Source organism: Aythya fuligula, chromosome 1 (assembly GCF_009819795.1).
Source record: "Aythya fuligula isolate bAytFul2 chromosome 1, bAytFul2.pri, whole genome shotgun sequence".
Taxonomy (NCBI): Eukaryota; Metazoa; Chordata; class Aves; order Anseriformes; family Anatidae; genus Aythya; species Aythya fuligula.
Window position 1 is genome coordinate 9,987,906 of NC_045559.1, and position 16,598 is coordinate 10,004,503.

General features: G+C 35.4%; 1 protein-coding gene across 5 annotated transcripts in view; it reads left to right on the plus strand.

The window, feature by feature from the left end:
• The window catches only part of PCLO (piccolo presynaptic cytomatrix protein), a 365,900-nt gene that overhangs the window by 232,656 nt on the left and 116,646 nt on the right, over positions 1–16,598 (plus strand). For all 5 annotated transcript variants that reach the window (XM_032208140.1, XM_032208141.1, XM_032208145.1 and 2 more), the window contains exon 10: positions 14,818–14,943. In XM_032208140.1, coding sequence (XP_032064031.1) covers positions 14,818–14,943 — 126 coding nt within the window. The remainder of the gene's footprint in view (positions 1–14,817; positions 14,944–16,598) is intronic.

Here is a 16,598-nt window from a genome sequence, read left to right on the forward strand (position 1 = left end):
TCTCTTTTCAGTTGTGCCCAGTGACAGGATAAGAGGCAATGGGCACAAACTGTAGCACAGGAGGTTCCAGCTCAATATGAGTGGACACTTCTTTACTGTGAGGGTGCCTGAGCACTGGGACAGGTTGCCCAGAGTGGTAGTGCAGTCTCCTTTGGAGATATTCAAAACCTGCCTAGATGCCATCCTGCGCAATGTGCTCTAGGTGATCCTGTTCCGCAGGTGGGCTGAAGTAGATGATCTTCAGAGTTCCCTTCCAACCTCGGCCATTCTGTACAAAATTCAGGCTGTTTCACTGCACATTCTGTGCATACGCTTTCTGCTTATTTGTTTTCTTGCTTAATGAAAACTGGTACTTGAGGTACAGATGCCTTTGGTGCCTCTTACATAATTTTGCACACAGAAACATTTAATGAAAAATTTAGCATGCGAACGAGGTGTCTAAGAATAAGGAACCAGGCCAAAAATGTGATGGCAAGAAAATTGTAGCTCTGAATGGAAAATAAATATATACTTGCTAGCTGCCCTGTCTCTGGAGGTTTCTTGTTTCTTCAGTATATGCCGTCATCTAGAACTCACAGCTCTTCTTTTCAAGGTATTCACTCTCCCCTCCTCAGGAAATGCTGATAGTTAGGAAGGAATTGACAAGGATTTTCTCTACAAAGATTGATGAAAAATTTGCATAAAAAAAAAAAAAAAAAAAAAAAAAAAAAAAAAAAAAGGAATTGGCATCATCATTCTGCTGAGGTGCCAAAGCAATGATGGCAGTGATCAGAGAATTATAATGTAGCAGTATTTAGTGCTCCAGAAACTCGCTGTTTGTTTTCACTGAGAATCCCTCGTTTCTTTTGGATCCCTTAGCATAACCAGCATAAGCACTGCTTTATTCTGCCAGTATTTTCTCTTCTGGTTTTTAACACTTCATAGAAACATTTGAAGAAGGGAAGGGTGGGCATGATATTGAGGACAACAAAGCGTTGTCAATGCCTTTGGAAATGTTGCAAGGAGGAAAACCCCCATTGTGTTCTTCCGAACGAGGCAAACAAATTCAGTAGGTCTACATGATCACGGAGTGCATCTAAGTTAAAGTAATTCTTGCTGCTTTGCCTTGCATGGAACTGAGACACAAGTAACTCTCCCCTTTTCAAATGTAGGATATTCTGTGTTTCCATGGAGCAAAATGTACCGGTAGAGAGCCACGCTGTCCATGTTGTGGAACATCCTATTCAATTCTGAGGCAAGAGAAAAAGGCAGAAAGCTAATTCAGAAAAAGCTGTGAAGTTTGTACTAGAGCAAAAAAAAAAAAAAACAACAACTAATTGGACTGTGTGTGGGAGACTGTGTCACTCACCTTAGCAGTAATATCAGCAAAACTGATAAGAGGTAGCTGTAAGGCTACACAAGTCAGAGGTGCCTCATACTCTCCATAAGGATTATGGATTCCTATATGCAGCAACACACCTCTAAACCATGCCAGTTAATGGGCTATATATTCAGACTGAGAAGTAGAGAGTTAGAAGTGTTTTTCTGTACCAAGTCCACACTTCTATAGTCTCTAAACATGTAACCCTACTTATTTAGGGTTTTTTCACCTGCAAGTTCAGCAACTTCAGTTCTTACAGGAGTACTGAAGTGCAGTGAATACGTGATGATTAATCAATGAAAGAATGCATGAAATGTAGTCACAGTCCATGTTGCATGTGACATAGACCTAGAGTAAAAGTGTAACTCACCTCTTGTCCTCAGACTTTTCTCAGAGGATTGCTTTTCCTTTTTCTTTAGTTTAGCATTGTGAAGAAATGAAACAACACTTTGCAAAAATTGTATCCCCTCCAACACTTGTTACTGTGAAAGGGTCTAATACCTAATTAACAGCCATCATTCCCTCAAGTACTCTCTCCTTATCAGAGACCTGGCACAGACATTAAATAACAATAAACAGAAAGGGGCAGAGCTGTTATCAACAGGCAACCTCAGAGATTTTCCAGTGAAGTCATACAGCAGTAGGTGAGGACAGGAATGGAAGTACAGGAATGGAGAGATGTATTTTTGTGTCTTATTAATGATCTTAAAAAGAACTTAATGACATTTGACCTTCCTAAGTAATAATAATGATAATAAAGCATATTTTCATATTTGTTGGAAACAATTTGTAGAGATACAAAACATATATGCCAAGTTTATGTGCTTCTCTCTAAAATAACTTGCATTTGAAATGGATTACCGATGTGTATTCAAATACTTTCCATGAACTCTCTTTTACAGCTCAGTTTATGCATTTTCAGTGTATAAACACCCATTTAAGAATTGCATAAATATCATAAGATGAGTGGAGGTAATTAAGAGTGCAATGTGTCTACCAATAATAAAATTCCAATTTGCTTCGTATCTCTGCAGAAGTAGACCAATGCAATACTGAGTACCAGGCCCTCAGTTTCCAATGGAAAGCCAAAAGGAAAGCAGGAGCATATGAATGAGCTTGACAGCCACTGAAACAGCATCTGTCAACCTCTAACTGCATCTACCACATGTCAGCACTTTCTCTTGAATCAGTTGAAGACAAGACATTCAGGGGCATCTGCCATTGGTCAAATGACTTGTTATGGACATTAATAGAGTCCTTGACAAAGTCCTAACAAAAGAAAAGTTAAAGGCACAGAAATGTCAGTTTAGAGTTTCAGTTCTCTGGTGAAGCCTAAATGATCTTAGCAGCTCTCAGAGGAAAATGAAGACCCTTCTTTGCATAGTGGCTGTAAAAAAATGTGAATAGGTTTAATAATTATGCTAGAATGAAGCAGTTACAAAGGGCAATTAATTGAATGTTGAAATACTTTAGTTAACCTTTTGGATACATCTGTTTTCCTCACTTGATTATAAAAGAAGCATGATGTGACTAATTTAGACTGAGATTTTTTGTCTTGTAGAGATCTTAGATTAGATGAGTGTATATTGCTTACGTACAAAGAAGCTATATAAAAATCAAAAGATGTGCAGAGGACTAGTTGTTTAAAGGACTTCATTGTTCCTTATCACCAAGTGACAAATGTCTGTTTGAGTCAGATGCATTTTCCAGAGCAGTGTGATGTACCATATTGAGAATGATTGCCTTCCGTCCACAATTTACTTCATCATAGACTATACAGGTCTTTGAAATGTGCTAGCTTTATGCTCCCAGGCAGCCTGGCTGAAGGATAATTCTAGTTAAGATGTTCTGATTCTGCAGGTCACTGACATGGAGAAAATGGCTCTTGTGGATGGATAGGGAAATTTGAGTTTGTGACTGTCTCATAGCATCATTACACCTGCTAACTGAGGTGCAGCATTTATCAGGTGAAATCTATTATTTTTTATCTGTTTCTGAATTTATTTATTTGTTTCTCTGTTTTTTGTTTTTGTTTTTGTTTTGTTTTGTTTTGTTTGTTTGTTTGTTTTTATATATTGTTGATAGATAATATGCACTCATTCCTTGCATGTTTGCTTGCTGTTTTACTTTGGTAAAAGGATATATGGAAATTTTCTGCAAAATTTCATTTAAATAACATAAAGCTTGCCAGAAAGTGTTCTTGTTCCTAAAAAAAATCTGTTCATCAAGAAAGGGAGTGAAGCTGACACTAGACAGTCAAGGCTGATGAAGACAAAGCTGTCTGAGGACAGGCACCCAAAAATGCAGATAAAGAATTTTCCTTTATCCCCGTCACAAAAACTGTGTTTTAAGGGGTTAAATTCACTAATAACAATCTATTAGTAAATTGCTGAATTCATAAACTGTTTTTCTTCTGCAATAGTCAAGTTGTTATAAGAAATATTTGTGTGACAAGAAATGTGTATATCACAAGATGATATATTCTCTCTCTATATATATATAAAGAAAACAACTAAAAATCATTTTGTCAACTCACCCATTTTAAAATGCAAAAGAAAAAAAATATATGCTTTTTTTTCCCCTTTTTTTTTTCTTTTTTTTTTTTTAAACTGGCTTAAGTTGGGTACAACAGCAGTAATGGGACTTCATTACTTAAAGACATGAATGTAAACTCAAGGTAGATGAGAAATTGCTGGATATATTTACTAACCTCATTCAGCAGTGACTGATGTCACCAGGGAAAGAGCATGTGAAATGAACTGACGGTCTCAGCATGTGTCTTAGTGGACAGTTCCCCGTTTCCAACTTATACACATTTTACAAATTATACAAAGTTAGGCCATGTCCACAGACTGAGTGGTTGCAAGAACTGAACTGTCAAATGGTGAACACAATTTTTCCAGTGGGGCAATCTGAACAGCTGTGCTGTGACACTTCTGAGAATAAACAATACGCTTCTGTCTTGTTGCCAGCTTAGGCTGTTCTCCAGGCAATGAGTTAAAAGTTTAATGACAGAGGAACTAGAATTCCTTCATTTATTTTGAGTAATTTACAGACATATAGTAATCTTTTTAAAGAATTATATACACACACTTAAAAAAAAAAAAAAAAAAAAAAAAGTTACTGTCTTTTTACTGCCTTTTTCACAGAAAAGAAGGAAAGTTCAGAGTTTTTTACAAAGAATTAGATGGTTGCAGGTATTACTTGTTTTGAAAGAAGTTTTAACTTTGCAATTAATAGTTTCACAAGTTATTCCTCATTCATGACAGTAATCCATGTAAGACTATGTCACTTGATTCCCTTGTGCAGGACGGCCATTTGGGTCAGATATTCTTTTGGTTTTCTGTCAAGAGGAATTATCAAGTGTGCAGAAGCTTTGTTGGGTACCTTTTAAGCACAGGCATTACCATCTTTCCTAAAGATTCCTTGGTCAACATTTCAAAATGTTGACCAAGAGCCATAAATGCTCTCCATTACATGTACACTCCCCAACATGTCTCCTGTTCCAGAGGTAGACAGGAACTGGTAGACAATGATGTAGCTTCTGTTTAACCATTGCCAACACACATTTGCACAAATATCACATGGATTTCCTCTGCTCTAATAAGTGTACTGAAACAACAACAACGAAAGTTGGATTAATTACATAAACACCCATCTACAGTTTCTGTGAATCTGTAATATCAGGACATTATGCAATGTCTGTAATAAAAGGGCAGTGCACAAAGTTGTAATTAAGAGAACTTGCATGGTAAATTGTCAAGCCTTTACTTGTTACTTTCTTAACAAAATATAGATAACTTCAAAACTGAAGATCCAGTTGCAAATAGTTAAATAAAGCTGAACGGTTTCAAGTTTTTGTCCAAGATGTTAAGATAGCTGATATCATTCACATAGGATTGATCTATTATTTACCCTGTATTAAGACATCACTAAATGCCAGATCTGTAGCACACCAATTAAGTTGCAAAGTTGCGATATGCCAGCAGAGCATCCTTTATGTAAATCTTTTTCCTATGATGAGAGGGTTGCCTTATACTATGTTGGAAACATCAATAAAACCTATTCAGATTTTCCCCTTCATTAAGAACATTAACAAAAAGCTTAAGCTAAATGCAACTACTGTAGCATTAAAAATGTCATGAAGATTGATTTTTTTTTTTTTTTTTTACAGTGAAGCCATAAACAATTGGCTGACATATTGGTTGAACAGATTAAAGCATGTCTTTTGGGGTAGATTCATCCTAGTAAGAATCTTTAATATTTTATGAAACTGGATTGAAGTTATAGTACTGCTGTTAGCTGAGATGAACTCTAGACTTCAGGTATTTTCCTACTGTAATTTCTGACCTGGAATTTGAATGTTACAGGTATTCTGGATGGCTGGGCAACTTGATGAGGAAAAAAATAGTTAGATGATTGGATTTAGAGGGGTGTGATTAACAAGTTGTGCTTTTACTGCAGGCACATAATACATGTGCTATGACCCACCCCATTTAATATTGTTATCAGTGATTTGGAGGAGTTGATGAAGTAAACTCTCATTAGCAGATGACACTGGATTAGGGGGAAAGGTTTAGGGGCAGGACTGCAATTCAGAGGGACCATAGCTGGCTGGGGGAATGGGCCAGCAAGAACCATTGTGAAATTCAACAATGACAAATAGTAATCCTGTGTCTTGGGAGGAGGACCCCTGTACAATGACACAAGCCAGGGTCTGACTAGCTGGGGAGCAGGTCTGCAGAAGAGGTCCCTGGAGAAGATCTTGGATATTTATTTATTTATTTATTTAGGTGGATGGGGAGAAAATACATATTTTTTTGGTCTCGAGGCCAGCTGAACACAATATGCCCTAGCAGCAAAGGAGGCTAACATCATCCTGTGTTGCTACCAGGAACATAACTTTATATTTGACAAGTCTAGATATCTACCTTTTTAGCAGGTATAAATTGTATATACCACTTATTGAAGATAGCAAAACTCTCCCAAATGTGTTAAATATTAGAACAGTTGTACTAAGTGAGATATAAGCTTTGTAGCTTATATCTTGTAGACCTTTATCATGGCTCTGGTAGAAAATATATAAGAATACAAGCCCAGAGTAAGCACAGTGCAATGTTCTCATACCTTCCAGCAGTCTGTGGTTCAGTCACTTCATGAAGAAGTGATTGCTTCTTTGTATGTAAGGAGATCTACTCCCTTCCTAATGGCTTTTGTTTATGCATTATACTATGTATATTATATTATACATATGTATATTATACTATGTATACACTGTATACATATATCTTATGTATTTATCATATTTACACTAAATGTATTGCTGTTTCTTAAATGTTAAAGCTAATAGGGATGAGAGAGTTCAAAACATTTTAAAATATTGAATTCAGCTGTAAGTTAGTGGCATCTATTGAGCACTGGCATCTATCAGTAAACACAGATGAATCTCAGTGCTGACAGTTTTTTATAGATTTAAAACTACCATAGCTTTAAATAGAGAAGCCTACCATTAATGGCACCTTAACCTTATGAATCTTATTCTGATGTGACAGACCATCCAAAAAGAAGCCTGTATCTTGTTTTAAAGTAGATACAATAAGTGCTCCAGGATGCTAATTTGTTAGGATCACTTTATGATCCTTCAGGATGATAGCCAGTGTGCAAAGCAGCATGAAGCAGTTTCTCAGCTGACATAAATCAATGTTATGTTATTAAAACAACTGGAATTATCTGAATTTCATCTGCTTGGGATTTGGCTTCATGTATATTTTATGCTTTAATTGCCAATAGCCAAGAAGTAGAATAACTGACTAGGTTTAATCATGTTTCTAGGAAACAACTTCACTAAAGTTAATTTAGTTCTGAAAGTGCAAAAAACAATTTTCCTGCAAACAATCTTGAAAACGTTGTACCCATACAGATAACCAAGCTTTGATATGGATCGTCATATTATGTATTCCACAGAATCATATAGTAATAATAATGCAAATAAAAATTTACCTTGGATTTGATTATACACATTACTTTTCCTGTTGCTTTCCAAGTGTCTGATCTAACTTGGTTTTGTTTGCTTTGTCATGTTTGTTTTCCATCTGTCCTCCAGACTTTCCAGATTGCTTTATCATAACTGTGATATCTAAATAAATAGTTTGCTTTTATTCACTTTTCAATCTGAACTCTCCAAAGACAGTTGTTTTTTCTTCATCACTTTTTTCTGGGACTCACAATTCTAATCATATAGATAATGGAACATGGTGTAAGATAAATGCCTACCATCACCATATGTCTGAGCTAGATAAGACTAGAGAAAGAATGAGGAGATAATGTATAGTAAATGAACACAAGAGGAAGGTTGTGTCTCTGTTCACAGCCAAGTAGACTTGGAAGACTTCATATTGTTTGGTTAGGTTAATTTGTTCTCATTGCTGTAGCATGGCATTTTGTCACATTGCAAAATATTTTGTGCCTAATGTCTCCTTTTCATTCTTTATTCTCGTGCATTTTTCTAATGCCTACCATTGGACCTTGCCCCCCCCCAAAGGTCTTTGTTATCCTCCTTTTCTATGATTCAGCCATCTGATTTTGAATTATTATCTTTTTTTTTTTTTTTTTTTTTTTTTTTAATATATTGCTTGAAAGTGATGCAAAATAAATGTGGACTTGTGTAGTTACTTCAGTTGGTGGTATGTCTATGCTTTGGCTCATGGACCCAAACCAAAAGACCCAATCTGCATTTTCAAGTTTAAATATATCTTCCATTTCAAATTTATCAGGGGCATGTATCATTGTCCTCATCAGCATTTTTCAGTTCAAGTCCATTTCAACTTTTTCAATTTCACTTTTATAAAGTTTCAACTTCAAAGCATGAAACATCTGATGTTTGTAAAAAGACCATGGTTTTCCAGAAATAGATAGTGATTTTTAACTACTGTCTCAAAGGCCATGCTCTTAGGCACTAGATATCAAAATCAATAGGTGTTACATATATATATAAAATTCAGTCACCTAAAAGTCTGTTAAAAAATCATATATCTCTGTATCTAGCTGTGACAAGAGTCAGATTGCTACTAATGATTTTAAGAGTTTCCTATGCCAATTCACACAAACTCATGTGTGATTACTGAAAAAATATGTTGCATGTTCTAATTGCTTCTTTTCTTTCTTTGCTCATGTCATTAGACAAATGGTTTCATGCTTTGAAAATTTAGTCCTGAGGAAATACTTGTTTGAGTTAGCACATGAACAATATGAACAATATTTGCACAGAGCTTCTGGGTCACATGGCTACATTCTCAGCCAGGGGTGCAGTTGTTGCTTCTATATGGGACTTAATAATTAAGCAATATCAGGCCCTGCATTTGGTGCTGGAATCCTGTTTACTTTTATAATGGAAAATTATCCTTTCAAACTTTATTTTCATTTTTGCGTAAAGACAGGAACAAACAACAAATGCCTGGTGTGCTCCAAGTTACTCATTAATTCTCTGTCTTTTTTTTAAAAAAAAAAACTTGTAATTTATATAGGGAGTTATTGACATTTGTTTTGAAAGTCAAACCTAGATGCTGAAATAGTTCCAGTAAATCTTGGCTCTTTATACTCTAATGACTGAGCTCAACTAAGTAGTAGAAAGATGATAAGATTTCATGAATTTCCCTGTGAACAGAGCAGCAGCAACAGATTGGCAGCAATCTGATCTGTATTATCTCCATAATGAAGAAAACAAGACGAATTGTAATTGCAGAACTTAGGTTATGGTCAGCATACTACAGCAAAATAAATTATTTTTATTATTATATAAATATAATATAATTATAATATATTATATTAATAATAAATAATAATGAATAATAATAAATAAATTATTTATTATTAGTAAATAAACTGAGTGATGTTTCTAATCTTTCCACTATGTTGCTACTGTGGAACAACAAAATATACCAGGTGCTACGATTTCATGGTGTTCTGAGAACACTGAGCTACACAAATTTAGAATAAGTAAGTCAGATTTTGCACAAATTAGGGGATGGTGGAGATAAGGTAAAAGAGAATGAGGTATTTTTAAAATACTTCTGCCATGTTGCTTGCCAGGTCACTGGTGACAGGGTTTATTAGTGCCAGGTTGTTGGTCACTATTCAAATATATACATGTGGATATGCATCACTTAAATAATTTGTGATGTTTGGACGGATATGAAATGACACGTGAAATGTTGTTTTGAAAGTCACAAAGTGGGTTAATTGGGGAAAAAAAATCTAGGTGATTCAAATTGATTAGTATTTTTCTCTAAGTACGGCGTGCTTTCAAAAGCAACTTTTCATCTACTAGGCATTTGCAGTCTTCATTAAAGCTCCTACCTTCATATTTTCAGCTATACAAGTCAGTGGGTCATAAATTAATTTTAACAATTTAGTAAGAATATTTGTTTATCAAAATATAAAATAAATGTAGTTGCATGATATGCCTTGTTAACCTCATCTTAAGGCTTCAGTAAAGACTATACAGGAAGGTAGGATCACAGTCTTGGGATATCAGTAAAAATAGTTGTAGTTAATTAGTGGTCTTCTAACTTTGAAAAATCCTAAAAAAAGATTGGATCTTAAATATGTAAAATTCTATATGAAGAGATATATTCTTGAAGATATTTTCCATATAAATCAATAGAGTTCTGAAAGATGCCCTCTCATTCATAGCACAATGATCTGATTTCTGACAGTAAACAAATCCTATGTCATATAAAGAAGAAAACAGTAAATTTTCTAAAAAAAAAAGATAAAAAGCTACATTAGCTATGAAAAGTTAAAACTGAAAGATTATGTCTGGATATATCAAAATAGTGAGAGAGACTCAAATTAAGACTCAAAGACTAAAAAACAAAACAAGCAAGCAAACAAACAAAAGAACAAGGAGAAAGGAGAAACCATGACTGATGATATTTTTAAGCATTAAGAATTAAGCATTCTGTGTGATAAATTGGGTAATGTCATTGTAAACAGAAACAGTAAACTTAACATTTTCAGTAGATGCAGTATCCATAAACAGGTCTGAAATCTCATCTTCACACTAGACACTACAGCAACATCCAAGCAATACTTCTTTGTCATTCAGAACCCAACACTTAAAACACATTGTGCAAAAAGTAATTCATTTATTCTGATTGCCCAGAAATTAACATTTTTATCATTTAAACTATTTCTTCTAGTGGCATTTCTGCAACATCATAATAACAAAACAGAATTTTTTAATTTAGTGAAAAAAAAGTCCACTAATTTGAATTCCTCCAAATTGCCCAGCAACATTTTTGTTATTTGCAAACTGACACACATACACACACATACGGTTGTTCCTTAGCAAGCATGCTCCTACTTAATACATCAGTCATATATTTGACTCTAAAAGCTGCAAATTTAAAATCACAAGACTTTTCAAGTTCTATAGGAATAAAAACCTTTAAATATTACATCAACAAAAAATTATTTTCTTAGTAGCAGTATGGTAAAACAACTTAGATTTGCAAAATCAGAAACAATGTCAACCATGGTTTTCAGTAATCTAGCACAGATATCCATAGACTTATCTGTGAAACCGGGTGTCATGTACACCCATTTATATGACAAACCACCCATCGGCCATTAAGATATCATAGACAGAGACTGATGTACTGTGTCATAAGAAAACTGTGAACCTTTAGATTTATTCCCCAATGTTACTGAGTCTATTCCTACTGATGAAAAGTCCATACATTGGTTGTGTAGATTAAAAGTAAGTTACCTGTGTATGAGTTTTTGTGTTGTGCACTAAGAATTTGTTTAGTTTAGATTAACTGCATTTAGTATGAGCCTCAGCCCTGGAACATATTATTGAATCTTACAATAGTGTTTGATCAGAAGTTCTCTGATAAGTGTGCAGAGCAGCAGAGCAGTCAGTATGAATTTCAGTGGCCCAAGGATGGACTGATACTTGCATGCTTTCATGCTTTTATGCTTTTATTGGCTACTTTATGCAATGAGATGGTTATCTTTTTTTTTTTTTTTTTTGTAAAAGACATTTTACAAAATATGTAGTATGATGGGTTTGCTTTCCATGTCATGTCAGGAAAAAATAAATTTTACTGGTGCTAAATTTCAAGTTTTCAGTGAAATAATATATCTAATTTAAAATAAGTTTGTTCCAATTACATTGAAAAATTACTTTCCTCTCCTAAAGAAAAATAACCTTAGAATTCTCCATTAGCACAGTCCCAGAGTGCCAATATAGCTACTGTTCAAAACACAGTATCTTTACTGTATATCAAATAATTTACATTCAAAACCAGCCAAACATCAATGTTTATTGATTATCATCCATGCCAAGTTTATAATTAAAGGAATATTAACTAACATGATGGATGTGTCTTGTACCTGAAATTTAATTATATTCCCTATGCCTGTAATTAGCATTGGTATTTTGATGGTGTTGTTTTGTGCTGATTATATAGGCAACTTAACAGTTTTACTTTAGAGGCCCCTCCCCTCAAACTCAAATACTTATATTTTTCCAATTCTTAAATTGCTGTTCAAAGATGGAGATGACTGTCATGTCCAGAGGCAGAAAAAGAGGCAGAAAAAGATCTATATTCTTTTATGCTACATTTGCATTACTAAACATTCACAGAATAAAAAGCTTACAAGAAGATAGCTCTTTTAAAGATGTTGCTCAGGTCTTCAAACTCCAAAGAGATGACAAATGCAGTGAGAGGCCACTATGGCTAAAATTTTTAGCAAAAATTCCAATGAATTTATTCACAAATTTCATGCTATCATCAGACTATTCCCAACTGTCATAGGATTCTGCTGTACTCCTCATTACAGAATGGCTCAGGTTGGAAGAGACCTCAAAGATCATCTACTTCCAACCCCCCTGCCATGGGCAGGGATGCCACCTAATAGATCAGGCTGCCCAAAGCCCCATCCAACCTGTCCTTGAACACTTCCAGGTATGAGGCATTCACAGCTTTTCTGGGGAACCTGCTCCACTGCCTCACCCTCTTCCTAATCCAAATCTCTCCTCTTTTAGTTTAAAGTCATTCCCCCTTTTCCAGTCATTTTCTGCTTCAGCAAAAAGTTGCTCCCCATCTTTTTTATAAGCCCCCCCTTTACATATTGAAAAGCTGAAACAGGGTCACCCCCTGAGCCTTTTCTCCAATCTGACCAGCCCCTGCTATCTCATCTTTTCTTCATAGGAGAGTTACTCTGGTCCTCTGATCAACCTCATGGTCCTTCTCTGGACCTGCTTTAACAAACCCACATCTTTCTTGTGCTATGGGCCCCACACCTGGATGCAGGACTCCAAGTGAGATCTCACAACAGCAGAGCAAAGGGGAACTATCAACTCCTCCCACCTGCTCACCACTCCTCTTTTGATGCAGCCCAGGGTGCAGTTGGCCTTCTGGGCTTCAAGCACACACTGCTAGCTCATGTCAAAATTTTCGCCCACTAGAACTCGTAAGTCCTCCTCTACAGATCTGCTCTCAGTGAGTTTTTCTCTCAGGGTATACTTATGTTTGGGATTGTTCTGACCCAAGTGCAGCACATTGCACTTAGACTTGAACCTCATTAGGTTCACACAGGCCCACTTTTCTTCCTTGTCCATGTCCCTTTGGACGGCATCCCTTCCTTCTGTTTTATTGACTGCACCACTCAGTTTGGTGTGATCTGAAAACCTGCTGAGGGTGCACTCGATTCCTTTGTCTATCTCATTGACAAAGGTAGTAAACAGTACTACCAGGACAGACCCCTGAGGGATACCACTCATCACCAGCTTCTTCCTGGACATGAAGCTATTGACCACCACTCTCCAGGTGTGACCTTAAAGCTAATTCATTACCCACTGAATGGTCTACCCATCAAATCTGTCTCCAATTTGGAGATCAGGATGTCATGTGGGAACATGTCAAAGGCCTTACAGAAATCCAGGTAGATGACATCGGTAAGTCTTCCTTTTTCAACTGATACAGTCACTCACTCCATCATAGAAGGACAGAAGATTGGTCAGGCATGATTTGACCTTGGTGAAGCCATGCTGGTTGTCCTGGATCACCTCCTTGTCTTGCAAGTGCTTTGACATCACTTTCTTATCTTTATACTGTGCTGTATGGGATCCAAAATAAAATAAAATGGTTATTTGGAAAATGTCTAATATGCAGTTGTGAGGAAAGCCTAGGTACAAAGGACATAAACTTAAATAATCTTGGATAGAAAAACTAGTAGAAAGCTTTTTAGCCAGGAACTCAGTGTGGCTAGCTGACGTCTAAAACCAACTCAAAGCTAAGTTATGGAAACACTAATAGCATTCTCAGGAAAACATTAATCTAAAAAGATAAAGCTTTGCAAAGAGATTGTGTAGTGAGCTTCCTATATCTGATTAGTGTAATAACTAAGCAGATTTATCTTAATAATTTAATAATTTGAAAAAATAATTTTTAACCATTACAATTAAGGTGGGAAGAAAACCTTTACATTCCCTGATCAAAGTGTGAATCATCTCTTGTAAAATTTTCTTTTCCTTCAAAGAAGAAATTTATTTTTCTTGTATGGGAAGTATTTTATAAAATAGCATGATAACATGGAAAACTGACAATGGATAAGATTACCTTTATGTGACTGTTCTAAAGGATTTTGTTTTCACTCCTATTTGTTCTTGTACATGTATAAAGGGAAGGTTAGTGATTTGCTTATCTCCAACTAAGAAAATCAAACTTATTATAATGTTTTCATCTTTGTGATTCTTAAAGAAGGGAGAAAAAATGTTAGATTTGATGCTGCTTTACTACAAAGTGATTGTAGGCTATTTTCCATTATCATAATTTGTACATCCTTTGACGTAAAAAAATGACAATTAAAAGAAAATATTTAAGAAAAATACTAGTGTCTGACAAATACAGGTTGATATAAATGTGCATGCTTTGCAGAGGGACCTCAACAATCTATTCATCACTCTGTCTGATTCTAAAAGCTCATCTACTATAATTTTTCAGCTAAATTGTATGCATGTTTTAGGCATATGATAAAACTATCCTTTGAATCCACATTTCACATGAATTTCTAGCAATTTACTGCAATTTAATTAATACTGCAAATTAAGGTTTGCTTGATGTAGATTTGCCATGCAAATTGTCATTTTGCAGTATAGTAGGGTTGTCAAAAGAAGGTAGGATTGGCTTTAATGCAATTTTCAGTGGATGAGTTGTTTGTGTGATTTACTCAAGAAAATGTTTTCCTACACTGAAAGTAAATTGAATGGTCCTACCCAAAGTTTAGTCTTAGGGAATGTAACAGATGGGACCTTAATCTTCCAGCCACAGCCAAAAGTTATTGATGACATCCTTCAGTATCCACTGATGATTTGTTCTCTTTCTTGCTTTCTTTCCAGTGAATTTTTGTTTCATCTCTGTTTAAAATTTTCTTTCTTTTGATCACAGGCAATGGACTAGGTATCCGAGTCGTAGGTGGAAAAGAAATTCCAGGAAGCAGTGGGGAAACTGGAGCTTACATTGCCAAGATCTTGCCTGGGGGCAATGCAGAGCAGACAGGGAAGCTGATAGAAGGTAAGATAAATGCACTATCAAAAAGTGGAAGCAAGGCAGAATTGTGAATGCAGTAGAATTATTTATACATGTGCATTCTCCCTCACACAACAGATACAATCTTGTGCAAGGGCAGAGGGGTATCTTAGAGCCCCTCTTAAAGCAGAAAAGGACTTATCTAGGTCCTTTTAGGTCCTTATAGGTCCTTGACTATATCCAGAGGAAACTTCCATGGTGAACAGTATTCTGTGATGGCATGCTGTCTGCACTGGGGGTAAGACGTGATGAGAGTCCAACTGTACCATGTATATTGTGGACATGTGCTATTTCGAAGATCTTTGGCTCCCTCCATAGAAAACAGTAGGTCTTTCACAGTTGTGCTAAATCGTGCCTTTTCTCAGCAAAGTGGTAGAAGTACCATGCAGGTAACAAGGAGGATGTAGCTATTCAGTATTTCCTTGAGACTGGGCATTTCAAGAAAGAGGATGAGAGGTTAACGCTTAGAATTATCTCTACCATTTTGGTTTCTTTTGTCAGGAGATCTTCTGGGAACTGAGGTTTAAAAAACTTGTTTGCTTACCATATGGCTGTATTTTTAGCAGTGCATCCTGGTTTTACAATAACTATGGGAGAAATCCAAACATATCAGCTTGTGGGTTTTTTTTTCTGTTCCCATGATGAATTTTGAAGCTTTATTCATGTTTTATAGAAAGATGAATAGAACAATAATATATACATATTTTTTTTTATTCTTCCATCATATATGATCAGTATTGCTTCTTATCTGAACTTTATAAAAGAACTGTAGACTTATGTTGGCATTGTAGAATATGTTGGCATAAATTTGGAGCAACTATCAAAATCACTACACTTAATGTGTGGAATTTGACCACACAGAGTCCCAGAATATGGTTTGCTATTGATATGTTAGATAAGAGAAATAAGGCTTTTTGCAGAAAGTACCATTAATGTAGCACAGAAGACAAACACTTCAAATCTGGCTGTCATTTACCTCTTAAATCTCACCTTTATATATGGTTTACTTTTTATGTCATTTTAGGTGGCTATCATGAATCAAGAAAGAATATTTATCTTCTTTACTTTGGGATATTTTGTTTGTTTTAGTAGAAATATGACTGGTGCACATCTAATCTCTACACTTCAGAAGTGCTAAAAATCCACTGAGGTCTTCAATCATTCTCATATTGATTTGTGCAAATCCAACCAAACTGCTAATGTTATTAATATTGCTGATATTGAGTCTGAAAATAGAATGTAGCCTTCCTGGGTAATTGCTGTCTCTCACACCACATACATAAAACTTTGTGTGTTGTTATCTGTAAATGACAATTGTTTCATATTAGTAATTTGTATAGTAATCATGAGTCACTTTTTTTCTGCTGAAATGCTGTGTGACTTCAAATTAGTGAATATACCTAGTTATCAACTAAACATATAATAATGTCATTACAAGTTAATATCGTGACTCATTAGCTTTTCCAAGAACATGATTCACTGGAAAAAAAAAATCCCATCAACTTAATTAATTCTTCTAATTCTTAAAACAGAAAACACTGGGTCTGAAAAATACTGCCAGTAGAGTAAAGAACAAGGATAGATTTACTGTGGTTATGAAGGAAGGCAAAATCCTACCCACTGTCTGTGTGACTGCATCT